The sequence below is a fragment of the Perca fluviatilis genome, chromosome 11 (assembly GCF_010015445.1).
Source record: "Perca fluviatilis chromosome 11, GENO_Pfluv_1.0, whole genome shotgun sequence".
In the NCBI taxonomy this organism is placed as follows: domain Eukaryota; kingdom Metazoa; phylum Chordata; class Actinopteri; order Perciformes; family Percidae; genus Perca; species Perca fluviatilis.
In genome coordinates, this window is record NC_053122.1 from 13,949,954 (window position 1) to 13,968,811 (window position 18,858).

General features: G+C 39.0%; 1 protein-coding gene across 3 annotated transcripts; it reads right to left on the reverse strand.

The window, feature by feature from the left end:
• Positions 1-18,858, reverse strand: tfr1a (transferrin receptor 1a). 3 transcript variants are annotated; one of them, XM_039815200.1, is made up of 19 exons: positions 18,718-18,857; positions 10,430-10,488; positions 10,063-10,107; positions 8,392-8,629; positions 7,850-8,033; positions 7,536-7,761; positions 7,313-7,435; positions 7,082-7,177; positions 6,537-6,676; positions 6,247-6,398; positions 6,015-6,134; positions 5,696-5,781; positions 5,481-5,544; positions 5,308-5,375; positions 5,095-5,162; positions 4,767-4,860; positions 4,083-4,316; positions 3,625-3,783; positions 1-2,745 (listed from the first exon to the last, which is right to left on the reverse strand). In XM_039815200.1, the coding sequence occupies exons 3-19, from the start codon at positions 10,093-10,095 to the stop codon at positions 2,503-2,505; spliced, it is 2,328 nt and encodes a 775-aa protein (XP_039671134.1). In that variant the 5' UTR covers positions 10,096-10,107; positions 10,430-10,488; positions 18,718-18,857; the 3' UTR covers positions 1-2,502. The 3 variants fall into 3 exon arrangements, with proteins under 3 accessions (XP_039671134.1, XP_039671133.1, XP_039671135.1); XM_039815199.1 differs by lacking the exon at positions 10,430-10,488; XM_039815201.1 differs by lacking the exon at positions 10,430-10,488 and having other exon boundaries at positions 2,608-2,745; positions 3,625-3,823; positions 18,718-18,858.

Here is an 18,858-nt window from a genome sequence, read left to right on the forward strand (position 1 = left end):
TGTGATGTGATCGTTTATTGCAGCAACAAAAAAGTGAAGCAAAGCAAATGTGTACAGTTTGAGGAGAAAAAAAATAAAAAATAAAAAGCATTATTTGAACAATTTCCAAACATTTATCCATATTGTTGGAATTTTAAAAGTCCACCAAAAGACAATTTTTTTGCATCTCAGCAAGATTCCAATATTAGCAATGTAACTTCCAACACATGCCTTATTACAGACCAGCAGATCACTTTTAGCATTCAAACTATGAATGGTTAATAGATCATTTTATAATAGTTATTGATCTGAAACAAATCTTAAATTCTGCTGAGGCATTTCATAAAATGGAAAAAAAAAACATTTAGTGAACAGACTTAACGAGGTCCTTTAGCTGATCTGCTAACTTCTGTAACATTCAGTGTGTAACTCTTAAAGCCCATTTACATTGATTTTGTACTTTCATACATGTAACTATCTAAAAAGGTGCAACTTTTTAATTCTAGCAGACAACTGGGGAAAAATGAAAGAAATGTCAAAACTAAACAAAAAACAAGCCATACAACACATCCTCCAAAACCACTCAGTATTGTACTGTATGTAGAAACTCGGCTCTAAATGCAGTCATGAAACAAGAAGGCACAAAGAAAATCTCTCAACAACAATGAATGAACACATCAAAATAGAAGGTAGAATGTACTTTCACACTGACCGAATCATCAAAAACAAAACCCATTATTGAGAAGTAAGTGGTGATCTTTTCACTACAACCAGTGCTCCCAAACACATTTCATATCTGTTCCATATCATGAAGCCCAAAGAAAAGACAACACATTATCAGCATTTGATTAAAATGAGACAAAAAGGCTTGCTAAAGAAACCCAGAACAATTTAAAGACAGCTTCTTTACCTTACTAATGATGCAGATGGGAAATGTTTTCAGAAGAGCTGATGTTAAAACCTTTTTTTAGGAGGAAATTACATTAGCATGGAATCATCATAGAAGGGATCTAAAGATGCAGACGTGATGTGCGCTGTGTAGCAATTCACTGTATATATATACACACATTATGGGAAACACTGTTCCCGATAATAAAAACATCCACTCCTACAGTGAAATATGGAGGGCACTGCCTCCGATACGGACACACAGTGGTAGGCAAAAACTACCTTCTTTTTTTCCACATTATGGAAGACACTGCTCCCGATAATGTCAGGACAAGAGGTGCACATGTACCAAAGGACCAGTACTGACAGCCAGAGGTGTAAATATTTCCCAGGGTGTGATATGTGAGCTAGCCTTGCCTGAAAAGACCAATCCTGTCAGTTAAAAAAAAAAAAAAAAAACACCTCAGAGTTGTGCAGGGTTCTGCGATTGTTCAGTACTGGCCGTCGTTCAACATGTACACTTCTTTTAAGCAGATGCTGCTTTTGTCATTTCGACAGTATAACTGTCATAATTATGGAAGGCACTGCTCCCGATAATTACACTATTTTTTATAAAAGGCAATTAAAAAAAATATTTATAGTGAACCCTGCCACTGATAAATAAATAACACAATAAATAGACATACGTTCTGTTTCAGTGCCACATGGTTGGAGACCTTCTCCCTTGGTTTTTGAAAAGGCATACAGAGATTTCTGACTTTTTTTTTTTATTTGTTGCATTTAATCAGGACCGTTCTTAAAGGATTAATGCAGCGTGTTAAACGATGCCATGTAACAGCCGATTGTCCAAAATCTATTTCTAGGTGTGTTCTGTGCAACACATGTTCTTGTTAATTCATCTTGAGTCATTATTTATTTTTTATTTTTTTTAAAGTAACGTCTGAATATCTGACAATGAGTTGAGTAGCAGATTTCAGCACCGTTTGAATTATAGCTACCAATACAAACCGGCTCAGGTTTGAACACGAGGCTAGAGCAGCAATGGAAATATCAGCAGTTTTGATTTGTAATGATTATGGTAAACAGATGGAAAGTCATCAGCTTATAATATCGTACATTATCGGCCTTTTGTGTTTTATTCACCTCTGAGGTTGCAAACGCAGCTTGTGAGGTGACCTGATACTGTGCTGAAAAGACCTCAATTTCACTGCATTCAACTAGGGTAACACTAATTTAAGTAGTACGGCCAGATAACATGGCCCTTTCAAGGTAGTTGCTACTAGCACCAAAGTAATCAGAATGCAGTTAAATACCACATTAAAATGATTGAAGATTTTTGTCTTTCCAAAGTGGACAAAAAAAAAAAAAAAAAAGAGCAAAATGACCCACTAAACTTTTTTGCCAACTCTTTGCTTAAGTACATTTTTATCATTAGGGTTTTGCTTTATGTAGAATTGCAGAAAGACAGGCGAGGAGTTCATCACTCAAATGTTGAAAATTATGGAAGGGATGTGATTGACCGCATTTCCTCAATCCGCTTAAATTAACTTAATCATCACTGCCTACTAGTTTTCACACTGCCAGTTGTGATAAGAGGGCCAAATTATGAACAAGGGAGGAGGGGCAAATTACTTTTTAGATTTCATTATCCAAAGACCAGACGTCCCCTGCTAGTGAGTTGGCACAGCCCTGAATGGTCCAGGTCGCCAGGGCAAACTGGTTGCGGAAGAGGTTGGCGTCTGCCTCGGGGTTGGCCGTCCTGAGGGCTTCCAGGTGGTCGGACAGAGCCTTGAGAGAGTGAGATCCGGAGCCCACCAGGATGTGGCGGAAAGGATTCTCTCTGGGAGACACAAAGGGCGACAGGAGGTTCCTTTCCACCTACAGTACAGAAACAAGAAGGAAAAAAAAAATGATGATGAAAGAAGGAAATTGGCTAAGCTCTTTTTCTTCTTTTTAAATAATTCACTGGATTACAGTTTTGCATTGATGACTTTTTCTTTAAATTACCTCCAAGTTAAGTTAAAAACAAAAAAAAAAAGTCAAAATATTTACTGATGCCGTTCTTCTTTGCCACTTCATAAAAAGGTGCAGGCGATTGTTAATTTTCACGGCTAGAAAAGACAGCTTCAGCAACATGATAAAGAATTTAGTTTTTTAAACCAACGAAAACTTGGGTTTCTCAAGGATTAAAAATTAAGTATTTCTCTGTACCATTAAATATGCGACACTAAAAAAAAAAAAAAAAGCTTATTTTTTCAGTTAAACACTCAAAAACTCTGCTCATCTGCTTCATCGGGACCATGTAGGTGTGGTTTATGCAGATTTGATCGACAGTGACCTGGCAAAATTAGCAACCAACCTCACAAATGTTCCTATTTTGATTCAAATGTTGCCAAATACTGATTGGTGCAAAGAAGTATGTGACATCACCTTTTCCAAACTGTCCCGCCCACTTCAAACCAGTGAGAAAAGAGAGGACAAAAATACAAAACACAGACAGACATTCTCATGTGAATTACCCAAAACTGTTCCAACTTTGTCTTACTATGAGGAATGGGTGTCACATAAACAAACTCGTATCTGTCACTGATTAAGATAACAGGGTTTCAGTGCCTAAACAGTAAAGCACATAAAACTAATTATTCCTTTCTCAAGACACCCCACAGTTAAGGAATGTTAAGATTTGAACAGAAGTGCATACCCACAAATATGCAGCAATAATATAGTTTTTTGGAACTTATTTAGTCTAGGTCTTACCGCCATTATGCGGTCATTAATGATACGGCACATCTCGATGTCCTCCAGGTCACTGTTCTGGATGTCTGATGCCAGGTTGCGAGAGGCACGACCGTAGGAGCCAGAGGCCGAAAACAACCACTGCATTGTCAGGTCCTTGGGCAACAGCCTGGGCTGCATCTGGAAGCACACATAGCATCCACAGGGGTAATCTGGTGTTCTGAATAAACAAAACAAAAAAAGGGATGTGCTTCTTCTGGGCACATAAGGGTTAGACTACATAATCAAAGCAGCAATTTGACAAAAACAGCAACAAAATCAATAAAAAGGCATTGAAAACAGGTAAATTGGCTACTTAAAGCTTGAATTTCAATGGTTGATTATTTTTCTCTATGCAGACAGACATGACATGGAAATGCAGACTCTTTGAAAAGGTAACAACCCTAACAACTGTAGCAAGAAAACAACGGGACACTCACTTTCTGAACAGAAATGACTTTCACGTTGATCTGAGCCACGCGAGTACGTATAATCTTGTCGTATTTCATCACGTCCAGCCGCAGCAGATGATCATGCACCAGCCTCAGTGCCATATGACCAGCGAACCGGGTCGCTATTTCAGCCAGCTGAGAAACCTGGTTGTCTGTGACCATGTTCAGTTTCTCCCGGGTGTCCAGCTTTGTGCCAAAGAACTTGGAAACCTGAGGGTAGGGCTGGTCGATGGAGAAAATCAGATGTCATGATATTTTTGACCAAATACATCAATGTCGATATTGCGACGATATTGTAGGGTTGGCTATTATTGCTTTCACAAAATATTTTTTACAATTAGTTTTTAGATAAGTAATCATCAATAATGTGGATATAATGGCTAAGTGGGTAAAAGGCAAATAATAGAACCGCTAGAACAGTCTGGTAAGTTCAGAAAATGATCACTTTACTGTAATGCAGCTTTTCAAAAGTCAGGAAAATAGCATTTATGCCATATTACGATATCCACAATCTAAGATGATATTTAGTCTCATTTCGATATAATATCGATATATTGCCCAGCCTTACCTGAGAGAGAACCAAACTTTAACGTAATGGCTCAATGTACAAGGTTGCCCTGGGCTATGGCTATTGGCTCGAAAAGATTAATGTAGTACGACAGGATGACTTACTGAGTTATCAGAGGTGAATCCAAATGAGACTGAGGGAATGCCAGAAAAGGCAAGGAAAGGATATGCAGCATTATCCAACGTCATAGGCACCAACCTGGAGAATAAACACATGCAAAAATGGAACTTTAGCTGTGCTTTATCCTGATGTAGGTAAATATTTGGAAAAAAGAATAGCAGTGAACATGAGCTGAACATGAGAATGACAGCTATCCTACACATTCCAGCTGCAGATTTGATACTAGTGAGAACAGCTTGGATGCCATGGGGATGTATAAACACTGACTAGACACTGTGGATGTGACTGGACCAACAGCCTGGTCACACTTACACATTTGTTTCAAAGTTGCCCTTTGCAAATCGAGAAGAAAGAGTCTCAGCCTTGTTTTGGGACTTCACCTGAGGAGAGGACAATTGCATACGTACGTTACAGTACATCTTAACATTCACAAACAAATTGATAAAAGTCCTTAACTAATGACAACACTGCAGGCTCGTATTCAAAGTCCGATTCACCGAGAAGCCCTTCAGCTGTGGATTTTACCTCGCTCAGAGTGCTCTCAATCAGGCTGTGCATCAAGGGACTGGCTGCCACTTTAAATCCTTTCTGTCCTGGAAAAGAAGAATTATATTCAGCCAGTCATTCGCATATACTGCTATATTGTAGGTATGGGAAGCTGTTAAATATTTAATAGCCTAGAAACCTGAAGTAAATACCTGTTACAACTCTATCCAGGTTGATGTAGGAAAAGGCTTTCATACTCAGAGAGGAAACATAACCCTGGATATAGAAGAACAAAAAAAACAAAAACAAAATGAAGGAAGAGTACTAACACCAATCAGTTAAAATATTGTTACAGCATAAAAACTGCTGATCAAGAAAAATGCAGTAGAGAAAACCATTAGTATGAAATTCATTTTGCAATTCTCACCTCCAACCACTCGGTGGCGCCAACACTCCCATATTCCCCAGCACTCCAGCTAGCAAACACAATGCTTCTCCTTGGTTTGAATCCGTCTGTTGAGCAGATAACAAATGCATATTAACAAAAAGAGCAGTGCCATTGCTAAATTGAAAATTCTCAGATTTTGACTGTGCATATCCTTTGACCACTTTCTTCAGCTGCACCATGACTAACATCAGGTAGGATCTGATATTAAGTGTAGATCCATTCCAGCAATGTTATTTAAGTCACAATCTGGCACTATTTTACATTAAAAAACTAATAATCAGCTGCCACTGAGACTTACCGTTCTTCACCATCTCTGAAATGGAACGTGCAAGCTCAACGAGGACGCTGGTGCCGACTGTAGACGCAGCAAAACCTGGACCCCATGCATCCCTCTGGGCGCCGATAACCACATATCGATCTACAGTAAAAAAAAAAAAAAAAATTAAAAATAAAAGACAGCTCCTTCATTATGTTTTTTCAGAACACCGATCACAGTTTATTTCTGATGGTAAAGAAACATCTCATTGTACCTGCATCCACAAAGCCTTTGATTACCCCGAAGACATTATTTATCTTTTTCTCAGTAAGAATGTTTTTGACATCCACAGTAATAAGATCGCTCTCTTCTCCCAGTTTGTTGACGCCACCCCACGTTGCCGGCACATCCTGACCCCCGAGCTGCCTGTCGGATGCAGACAATAAACATTAACACTATGTAAGATACCACTGAGTCAACTGTAGTAGACAATCACTGTGGAAGAGAAATATTTAATATATAAGTGCATTGTTTCAGGTGGTTTACAGCATGTTGGAGCCTTACCTCAGAATGCTTATAGCCATGCTTGCTGTAATGGTCTGAGCCAAGATTTTTGGGAGGCCTGAAGACTGGACAGGTGGAAACTGGGTGTGGTTGAAGGAGGGGAAGCCTGGGGTGTAGGGATCCCCTGAACCCATGTGGACCTGTGGGAAGCGGACAGGAGATGGTTAGATGGAAAGAGACGTTTTACCGAGTTTGCCAACAGCTATGATAGTGACATTTTGAATGCTTTTGTGTTCCCGAGTAATCTTCTCAGCAGCCTGGAGCCTTACCCTCCAGCTTCTAAATTAAAAATTAAGAAAATAATATGGAAAAAAACAATTTACTTCTAAACTCTTTCACCCAAGATTATCAGGGGGGAAATCATCCTACATGCTCTTATACAGGCTTTACGAGCACAAAATACAAACTAAGCAGGGAACCAATAGGTGTGTTACAAGTTGTTTGATGCATTTAATATCATCAATACACTAAACAAAATATGTACCATATGTCTATCCAGTGGGTTTCATCTTCCAATATTCTGCTTCTAAACTGTCCACACTTACATGTCCAAAGAGCGGAGTTGTGTCTGAAATCAAGTAATCAGTAGGGTCTGGGTAGATCAACACAGCAGAGGCACCCATTTTGGCAGCATTTGCTACCTGTAAGCAAAAAAGGAAACAAGGTCATGGAAATTATTGTCACCAACCGCAAAATTACTTTGTGTGAGGGAAATAAAAGAGAAATAAAATTACAGTAATATTAGTCCTACTGAATTTCTTTCTAAAACCACCCACCTTCTCAGCTAAGCTGATCCTACCAGCTCTGACCAGCATGACCCTGCCAGTCAGGTTGATGCTCTTGTCCTGCAGCAATGCAAACTCATTTTCCTGCCCGTAATGTGCATACAAGGCAGCACCCTGGAACAAAAAATAAATAAAAATAAAATACTTTTACGGCATTTTGTTTCTACTTAACTCAACAACAAAAAAATGATTTACTTAATTAAGCTCAGATTACCGTTACTTCTCCAGTGGCACTGTAGGACAGGAATCCCTCTGGACGCATAGCACTCCCATTCTTGAAAACAACTCTGTTGGAGCCAGAAGCTGGGGGGTCCTGAACCTTAACAAAGTGCTCATCGGTCCAGCTTTTCATGCCATACTCTTTAAACTTCTTCATCACCTTGTTCGCCAGAGCATCATCATCTGGAGAACCAGCCCGGTGGTTGGCACTGGAAAACTCACTAGGAGAGGAGGAAACAATGACTCTCTTTTAAAAATCATAATACAAATAGACATTTTGCCTCACTACAATGTGGGTTTTATATTTACCGAAAGACAGGTTCAAATTTGGCAGCAGTGACTTTTTGAGCGAGGAGCTTTTTGACATCGTCCCAGTCCATGAGGGATGCAGCACCCGTCTCATGGGCAACAGCTTCATCAAAACGAACCACGGAGGCTGCACAGGTGGGAGCCAAGTCCTTCTTCCGATGAACCAAGTAGCCAATCAAGTACCCTGAAAGTAGCAGTGGCTTCAAATGAGGAACAACAAGGGATAGAGAGAGAAACAACTGCACCGACAGAGAGAAGGGCAGTACACACCCAAGGACAAACTAAAAGGCATGAAGTTACAGCCTAAACCACACAGTCAGCGTGTTGAAAAGCTATACCACCAAGTGACTATGACAGTACTGTACATTACGTATACCGTTCACTGCCCGAGAAACTTCTTTGACACATCCAGTAAATTATATTTCATTGCATCAACTACTACATGCCAAAGCCTGACTTCTAGTTATAAAAGGTTGCCTTAGTCTCTCTGTGTTGCTCAGAGAGGGAGCAATTCAGGGTTCAGTGTCTTGCCCCACTCTTACCGATAATAAAGATAAGGAGGGTAGCGGCGGCCATGAAGCAGAGGTTCTTCGGTGTGCGTCCAAGCTTTTGAGCCACGTAGGGCTTGCGGTTGGAGTTGTGATTGCGGTTGTCTCCCACACCATTTTCCCCGGCCTCCTCGTCTATGTCAGACGACAGCTTCATCTCCACCTGGCTGTTATCGCCTTCCATGTTCTGGGTCAGGTTGAAACGCGTGTAGGAGTGTGGCTCTCCGTTAAACTGTAATGAAAGAATGATGCAGGTATGAGAAGAAAATATGGTTTATTATTAATTTTTTTAGTAGATTCATAGTAACTTATGATTGCAGGACATTAGCTGGAATCTTTGACCAACGGGGGTTTGTACAATTATTCCCTGATGATGTATATTATAGATGTGAGTGTATAAAGATTCATCCTTAAATGTTCCAACATCAGCAATAGTTTATGGTACCGCTTTCTAATGAGCCACTTTTTAAATAAATAAGGGTATCCAGGTTGTAGCTAATGACTTTACTAATGCTAATAAAATCCTTTATAAAATGCTTATTTGGTCAGTAATAACCCCATTTCCTACTCCAGCAAGAGGATCAGGAAGTCCCTCCAATGGAGCATTTAACAACTTACTATCGGGGAAAAAAAAAAAAAAACTCAGAAGTTCTGAGAGAAGTTTCTTGGAGTGAAGGAATCCTTTGTTAAAAACTACATGGTGGTTTTAAAAAACAGTTTACAGCACATAATCTGAAGAATTTTTTGTATTTTTTAAAGTAAAATAAGTAGTAAAATACCCCATAATAAATTAAAAAAACCCAAAAAAAGAGCTTAGTTTCAGTTTTGTTTTCACATTTGTGATCACCCACTCTTATTGTGTTTAACAAAGTAGCACATTTAACTTAGCCTTTCAGTGTGTGTGTGTGTGTGTGTGTGTGTGTGTGTGTGTGTGTGTGTGTGTGTGTGTGTGTGATCACAACATTTAACTCTCAGCGAACGTCTACGTTTCTGACAAATCACGGTAAGGCTTTCAGGCCTAAGCACATAGACAATCTAAACAAGCACAACCTCATAATGTGCCAAAATACATCTAAAATCTCTTTAATAAATATGCATTGATATAGAATGTCAAACAAACGTATAACCAATTTAACTTACAGCAGTTGCTTTCTAAGAGCTAAAAAAGAATAAAATAAAATAATAAGCACTACACAGCCAATCTCCTACCTCGAGGATCCGTCAAAGGGAAATCGAGAAGTAATGTAATGTTGAGTTTGCCCTTTGAGTTAAAGTCTGTCAGGAAGTAGTCCACCATTGGTGGAGCCAGGACTGCATGGTGTTAATTTTCAAGCTGCTTAAACTTTCTGGGATCGCCGTCAGTAAGCAATGGCTGCAAGTTCATTTGTTGTCCACTTGATTCACATCAAGCACTTACCCGTAAATAATATAACATTAACTGTACCGAAAATATTCTCAAGTCACTCTGCCCAATAATCATTCAGCATGCAGTTGATAAAATGTCAAGTAATAATTATTTGTTCCCAAGATGAAAACACATTCAATTATGCAACATGGGCATTTATAATAACACTCATTTCAAATGGTAATAATGGGGAAGATAATTCCTTAGAGCAAAGCTTCTTATTTTAGGATTTAGGTTGTAAGACTAGTTATAATACTCACAATTTTGGATATCTTTGACCTTGCCTGGTCCATTGCTGCATCAATCTAAAAATGGGAAACAAAAAAGGAGGAAAGTATTAGTGAAGCATCAGGCCCAAAGATGGATTGATTGTTGTTGTCGTCGTCGCTCACAGTTTCTAAAACTAACACTACACCTAAATTATCTTTTTGGTATTTAACACAAATCCCCTGTAGACTTGATAGCTATAAATAAACAATACTTTAAGCCTACAAGGGATGTTATACTCAAAATGATAGATTTTAAGTAAAATATTTTGAACTATAAGATTGTATTTCTTTACTGTGTGTACAGTGTGTTTGGGTTTCAATGCTGGGAATAATGGGGTGTCCAAAGAACATGTCCCACCTCTTATCCAAATATCCACGGGGTTTCCTTTGCAGCTAACTTGAAAGGCAGCACTGTTCCTAGACACAAAAGACCAGTGTCCAGCACAGGTCAACACAGACTCCATGCCTCCATGTGAACTCCATTGCCAGAATACAATAACAGAATAATGATTCTTTCGATTCGAAAGAGGTGCCAAACAAAACAAGGTTTCAATTTAACAGAGGAACAAAACCTGAAATGCAAGTCTTCTGTATATTTTCTTAAATATTGCAATAAGAGCTACGCATGTGATGGCCCTCAGGAGAGAGGCTTATGTAAGGTGCTTCATCTATCTATTTCTTAGGATTCAAATTACTAATTAATAGGGGTGTTGAAATTAATCATTGCATCGATGCATTGCGATGCGGATATGGATGATTCTGCATCGATGCAGTGACAGACAATCGATTATTGCCTATTGATGTTTCTTGTTGATTTTTCGGTCGCTGCTTTTTTTTTGTTTTTGCCTGTTGTCTGCTGTGTTCAGACTCTGCTACATTCAGGAAGGGTCTTTTTTTAAGAGCAGATGCAATAAAAATGGATGGTCATACTGTATGCATCTGACCGCTTGAATTTGTTGATGAAAACCATGTGTAGCAATATATAATAAATTTGAGGAGGTAACACATCGTGATGCATCGGGATACTGAATTGTATCGTTGACAGGATAAATCGTAACCGAATCGTGAGACCAGTGAAGATTCACACCCCTACTAATTAGAACCACTTTGCTTTCATAGCTCACACTTTTCTGAAAGTTCTTATACATATTATCACACACATATCAGAAGAATCACCATGTCCATTATAAATGCACATTAAGGTGCAAGAGAAACAATATTACAGTATAGAATTCTGCCCACTCAGTGAAGATTTCTATTGATTGATATTTGACACTGCATAGTCACTTCATGACTACATACATTCACAATATTAGCCAATAACTAAGAAACCAAATACAATGTAAATATTTAAAGAGTCCCTATTATGCTTTTTTGGATTTTCTTTATCTTTTAGAGTGTTATAGTTTTTTGTGTATGCAATAGCTGTATGAAGTACAAAAAACACATTTCACTCCAAATGGAGCTTTCTCTCCCACAGACAGCACTTTTTCCTCAACTGCCTAAAAACGGCTCGCCCACATTCCCTTTTGAAATTCCTCAATTAATGATGTCATTGATTTAGAATGCCAGCCCAGTTTGTCATATCTGCCCATAGGTGTGGGCCAGCTGACCAATCAGAGCAGACTTGGCTTTTCGGGAAGACAGGTCAACAGCTCAAACTGAATGTTTCAGGTGGAGGCACTGCAGCAATGGGCAGTATGAGAAACCTAAAATGTTTTTTAAACATCAAAGCATGTAAACCTATTCTAGTAGACCCCAAGAGTACAAATATGACACTGAAAAGTAGTATAATAATAGGGGCTCTTTAAACCTAAGGAGCAATATGTAATAGATTTACTGTATAAAATCAAAAAATGACCACAATATGTCACCAGATATTAAGGAAACAGAGATGCATTTAAAAAGGACAATGGGTTGTTTTTTTTGTTAAAATATGGCTGGTAAAAAAGGGAAGTTAACAATAGAAGCAGTACAAAGTCAAACCATGTTTTTATAACAATACACACTGGGCAAAAATGTAGATGTAGAAAACACAATGGGGACAGAAAGGCTGTCTAATTGTGAACAGTGCATCATTGACAAAAGGTCACATAACCCGGTTAGGTAATTGTGCCTTTTTGCCTTGTTTCCATCTCCTGGCTACAGGGGGCTCTGTTCAAAACGGTTTTGCAATGTATTCTTAAACATTATTATTAGTATTCTTAAATATGCATTGGAGAAGGGACACCAGTGCCTGCTGCACAACAACCTTTAATCCATTTTCAAATTCCAGCCTACAGCCCTTTTTACCAAAAATGAGTGCGACCGAAAATGAGACCTACCTATTCAAAGGATTTGCAAAATATTTAGCTTTTTATTTTATGAAGTTCCACCTTACACCAACCAACTAATGTATTAAGCCATAAGCAATGCAATTCTTACCCAATCTTAATCCCAGTAATAGTGTGCATACAGGATGATTTGACTGAGAGAGCGCTCCTCTCCTACCCTGACCTTCGAATAACCAAACAGACCAAAATGTCTCAAAACAACCATTGTCTTATCAAGCCCTGTAGTGGAGAATTATACAGCCTCATGGGTTAAACCATTACCACACTTACCGAACTTTGGACTGAATAAAACACTGCTTTGTTGACAGTAGGCTCAAGCACAAATCACATATTCTAAACATGGTCAAATTTGGTTCACAACGTTATAAGTGGACCACATGTTAAGTTTATTCTGTAATGAAACAAAAGTAAAGCTAAAACTGAAAATGGACAAAAAGATGCCAAGCTTGCCTGGAGTGATAATGATACATGCTGTGCAGCCAAACAGCAGAAAAAGAAACTCTTAATGATCCCTATGGGCCAATTTACAAGCTTCACTGGAAGGAGATCCCAAACTGGACATTGCGTGAGGAGAGCTTGAGAGCAAATGCCAAGGGGACACAAACAATCAGGCAGCCCTGCACTAATTTGCAGCACCAAAGCATGGCCTTGCTCCAACAGCATGCTTCCAAGACAGCATGGATAAAAAGCCTAGCCATGTACTCTAAGGCTACATCCACACTAATACATTCATTTAAAAAGGCATATCTTTTGCTACGTTTACATTTCGCGTCCACACTACTCTGGCGTTTATGGTTTAAAAATTAAAAACGTAGTAGTGTGGATGTAGCCTAAATGTATGTCAATAAAGCAAATGAGGGTGCCGCCATGTTGGAACTAGGGCTGGGCGATATGGCTGAAAACTGTATCACGATATAAGAGTTTCATATCGGTCGATATCGATAATTATTGATATTTTTTATGACCTATTTAAAATAAGGACCAGGAGAAAAATATATTAAATTTAAACATTTTTATTTTAAACTTAACCTTCCTCTGATTATAATCCCCTCAGTTATAAAAGCAGAAATGTCAACACAACCATGGAAATCAAAATGTAAACATAAGTCTAAAATCAGAGTGAAGAAAGAATAAGTAAGAATTGCTTAATAAGGTGTAATAAAATGGTGCAAAGTGTTAAATATAAACATAGAGAAACCTGAAAAGAACTATTTTCTGCAGGTTTAGTGCTAGGTTGGTAACCTGGCTTCTGGACAGTGCTCAGCACGTCTGCCTCCGTTATTTCTTTGTAGCGTTTAGTAAGGCGCTGATGCAGAGTACCTCTCCATGGCGGCCTGCTACTTGTTCGGTGTAGCAGCTGCAGATGTTGTTGGACGTTGCTGGCGAATACGGCTTTGCTCCAAAGTATGAGCGCGGCTAAGGTGGTAAAACAAGTTTGCGGTAGTGTTGGTGGGGACGACGGTCAGACTTATAAAATCCCCAAAACTGCCATACTGACTTTTCCTGTTTTATCAACAATTTCCTCGCTCGCTGCGGCACTCACTTTCCACTTATCGCTACACGCCGCCGGTTCTGTTATTGTAGAATGGTAGAATCCAACACGCGAGAGCGATGTGGCGCAACCAAACTTGATACTGTTACATGATTGGCTGTTAGAGTGTCACTCCCTACGTTGCTAGGTTACCAGAGAGTGAGTGCCTTTGTTCATGCAACCAAACTTGCGTCGCAACTTCTGGTTTCTTCCAAAGAAGAAAAACAAGTTATCAAACGTTTTATCGAACGCATTTTCTATTGATATTGATTACGTGTCTATCGCGATACATATCGTTATCGTTTTATCGCCCAGCCCTAGTTGGAACTCAGCCATACAATAACTTAGCTTGGAAAACAATTTGGCTATGCTAGGCATTATGAAGTACAGCTAATTTTCAAACAACCTCAGAACTCCCTTGACTTCTTCAACCTTGAGGGGTGGGGGTGGGCATCACCAGAGACAATACACAGCTCACGATACCGATAATATCACACTAATGAAATTCTGCAAACATCACAATATCAATCCAACTATGAATACAGAATGCCTGTGAAAAGGTTAAGTGCAGGTTTTCTCTTTATTCACTGCAAGTCTAAACGGTTAGGAAACACCACAACTCCGCACCACGTTTTTCAGTCTGTAAATGAAAATTGCCTTAAAAAAGGTGGCTGGGTTATCGGTTATTTTCCTTAAGCTGCTGTCCGCCATCCCATTGAAAACCTCTTCCTCTAGTTAACTTATGTTCAAAAAATAAAAATAGACTTAAGTTTTTCTTATTCATAGCCTGCTTTGCAACACAACCTAAAGACACTAAAAAGGGCATCAGATAAGGCTTAGCTGCCCTGTAAAGCTAATTGCTCTCTAAAGGTAGGCAGAGCTATGTCTATAATCTTACATACCAAACATACCGGGCCTCAATACTTTAATCAGATTAGCTACACTTTCAGTTGAGAGACCTATGGATATTAGCAATATAAAACACAACACAAATCAAGAATGAAAAGGAACACGCACAAACAAGACACTTACAACTCTAAAAAGTGATAGCATGTGCTTTATGTCCATGAGGGGTTACATTTTCTTGTAGCGGTCTCTCTGAACCACAACTAAGAGGCACAGCCTGTATCTCCATTGAATCATTTTAGCCAAGTGTGTGCAAAAGAGATAGTAAGAGCCAAGTTAAGTTACGCCCTTCTTGGAGCGACACTTAAAGCCATAGCCTGTTAGACAGCCATGCTGAATGAGGGCAAGACAGCACAGCCACCCAAGCTTCAACAAGAGATGATATTGGATAGGGTTCATGTGCACACTGAGCACTTGTAGTCAAGGAAAAAAAAATAAAAAATAAAGGCTGTGAAACAGTCTGCCATTCTCACCTGTTTTCAGAAATAATCTTCCTTAAAACCAAATAAAAGAAGCATGCAAGAGACTGGAAATAGTTTCTAATTTAGAAGTTGAACTTAAACATTTATGTTTAACTTCAATGACTGCATAGTCCTGCAGACAGATTAAATATCACTGTTGCGTTTGAAAGGTGAATTTCTCTCTGGTTTCCAGGGAGAAATGTGTTGCAAAGTGGCTTTGTCATGGTGTTCTTTAGTAACTGAACAAAGCCCTTTGAAGAAAAAGTAGCCTAGCCGTTGCTTCATCAATAGTGGGTTATGAAAGCTGTGGCAAGAAGACTTTTGTTCTAACATTACAACAGAACTATTATGAACTCCGCTGAGGGTCGTTGATAGGGGGCGCAGAAGTCAGAGGTAAAAACCCCCTTCATATAATAACTGAATCAATCACACTCATTCACTAAATTAACTTCAAACATGCATGCAATCACAAAGGTAGTCATGCATTTTAAACTGCTGAGATGACCATTTACTAATGATCATTAAAGTTAAACAAATTTAGTCACACCATTACATAATTACTACTATTCAGTGCAACCACAAATACATTTTTCATAACGATTATTAACATAATTATTATTATAGTGTCAAAGACCTAGCCCGTCTGTCTAAAGGGCTTTGCCATCAGCAAATGGTCAGGCTCTTAATACACCTTTGTGTTTAAGTGTAAAACCAGCTTGCAAAAGACAACCGGCCTTCTTATCTGGCATTTTGGGAGCTCTTCAACTGATGCAATAACAATATGTTTTTACATTTCATAAAAACAGCGTGAAGTGATTTGTACTTATGGTAAAAAAAATAAATAAAAGATCACTCCCATCATACCAAGAAAATTTCATTTCCTTCTTCCTGTTACAGTAAGAGCTCTGAGGCGTTCCTGGAGCCAAATGCCATACAATTAAGGGAAAAGATTGTCCAACTAGTGGTTGAGCCTTAACTGGAAACATGCAAAGTATGAGGAAATAGCGCAGTTTTAAATAAAAGTTTTTTTGAGCAGAATGTGCACCCATGTCTCGGACGAGATTAAATTAAATGGTTTGAAAACTAAAATCAAAATATAGTCATGAACATTACAATTTTTAAAAGTCCTATTAAAACACTTACAAATCACAAATTGGTCTAATCCTATAGGCTTCTTGCAAAATAAATGTTTCCACCCAACTTTGGAGAGTGAACAAGTTGAAGAACAAGGCACAGAGAGACAGGGGTAGGAAACATTGTCGAGGGAGAAAAAAAGTGAGTTGTGGGAGACAAAAAAAATGAGAAAAAAAGAACAATGGGGCAGCAGGAGAGGAGAAGGGTCAGGGATGCGTTGGAGTCATTGAGAAGTAACAAATCATGGTTTATCAGTGTTTTAAGCCCCCAAATGTCTCCTTCCAGGCAGCGCTGCCTGGAAGGCACTAGGATTAGGCAATGGTTGTGGTTAAGGTTAGGTGCCTTGTAGTCAACGGTCACAGCGCTGCCTGGAAGGAGACGTTGGGGGGGCTTAAAAACACCATCGAGCCAAATCATGTGAGAGTCACACTGGGGAAAAGCTCCAAATAGCTCATGGGAAAAAGAGCCAGAAGTAGAACAGTGAGGCAGGCAAATCCCATGTGTAAGTCTGCACAAATATTAAAACAGCTGCACATTCTGAATTATAGGAGCAACACAGGCTGTGGTTTTATTCCATGCAGGGGAGACAATAGAGGTCTTGTCAGATTTAAAGCGCAACTCTCGCCAAAATGCAACCTAGGGTCTTTTTGTGAATGTACCAGAGTCAAACTTTCGTTTAAAAGCATGTTTAGGACGGAATAGCCACTTTTAAGATTTACCGTATTAAAAGAAAGGTTTTGAACAACTCACTGTAGCCCATTTCCGGCCGCTAGCACCTCGGCAGTCAAAACGAGTCGATAGCCGAATGAGAATGAACGGACTCCATATGAGGCTCCTTTTTCAACTACAAAGTCAATATTGTTTTTCCAATACCAACAACAAGAAATAATCTGTGCATTTATATGGAATTAAGCTTTAGGAGCTTTCCATCTCTCCTCCCTGTTACGTTGCATTCGGAAATCGATTGACTGATAAAAATCACTGCGGCCGGAAACAAGTGAGTGGTTCAAAACCTATTTTAGTAAACTCTGGGTACACAAACAACGTTGTCAATGCTTTCGTTAAGGTGTAGAGCCCCTGGTTCTCGTTGTTATGACTTCTGTACGATCATTTTATTTAAAATATGATGATCACAAGCCTCTGGTATGATAATTTAACATTTCCCATATTGCAACGCTGGTTACACACTAAACCTTGTGGAAGATGTTTATCAAAATGTGAGGCAGTAAAAAATACATTCAAATTACTTATACTACTACTACTACTACTACTACTACTACTAGTACTACTACAACAACAACAGATACTTTAAAAACTGCAAACAGGTATTTTCATAAACTAAATAATTGTATAACTGTTTTAAGTGTGTGTGACCTTACATGCAAAGAGACTAAGAATAATTAATTGCTCTTTTCAGGACAAACTGAAAGGAAACAGGCTTGTCAAGTTCACCTGCTAGTCAGGAACAGTGTGTGTTGAACGTTCCAGTAATGATTAATACCACACTATACTGCCTTAGGGACAAACTATCCATAACCAAATATAGCTCCAGTCCTACCATATGTTAACATTACGTCTCTGAGACGCATCTGAGCATCAAATTGCTCTATAGCTTCACCTAAATATGGACAGACATTTAGGATTACTTACATAGTCTAACAGCTATGAAGACTGTAGTAGATGTAGCTTATCTATGCAATAACATATTATTGCCTGTCAAGGTCAGTATAATGTCTGCCTACTGACACGGTTACCCCTAAGCAGGAAGGGTCATTCAGAGAAGCAAGCTGTATTTAACACCAGCACAGAGCAGATCCCTCAGCTGAACGTGACCACTGGCTTCCCTCGTTATGGCGCCCTTGTTGCATTGGCAACGTGATAACCCACGCTACCGATTTCTCTCTGCAGTATAATTTTTAAGACATTTTTATGTCTTAAAAAAAAAAGTGACAGGTGGCGTAACCGACTACGCTGCTGTGTGCTTTGTTGAACATGCTCGGGCACGACAACGTTAGAATTTCATTCATTAGGGTAACATTACTTAAAGTTACTTAAATGGAGTAAACTAAAAATGCGATTTATGTGGCATTTGTTAACACACTCTCCAAAGAACAACGAAGGCTTAACGTTATGTCTATACGCAGATCTGAATCTTGTAGCGTTAACGTTATATATATATATATATATATATATATATATATCAGTAGCCTACAACAAGCTTGAATCCCTCTCCGGCGCCGTTTAAAATGTTGCAGCTGTTTGACACAGATAAAACTCTCACCTTGTCTTCAACACAGCTCAAAACGACAGACTTCTTCCTTTAATAAGCCTTTGGCTTTGACACGAGGTTCCTCTCCTTGCTGCTTCCTCCCTATCTGTCTCGTTCAGCCGGTGCCCTTGACCACGCTGCTTCCAATTATAC

Coding starts and splice junctions, on each gene's coding strand:
- tfr1a (XM_039815199.1), bottom strand. CDS start 10,095: ATGGACCAGGCAAGGTCAAAGATATCCAAAATT. Junction 7,762..7,849: donor AAATTTGAACCTGTCTTTCG/GTAAATATAAAA, acceptor CTCCTCTCCTAG/TGAGTTTTCCAGTGCCAACC. Junction 6,677..7,081: donor CAACTCCGCTCTTTGGACAT/GTAAGTGTGGAC, acceptor CGCTTCCCACAG/GTCCACATGGGTTCAGGGGA.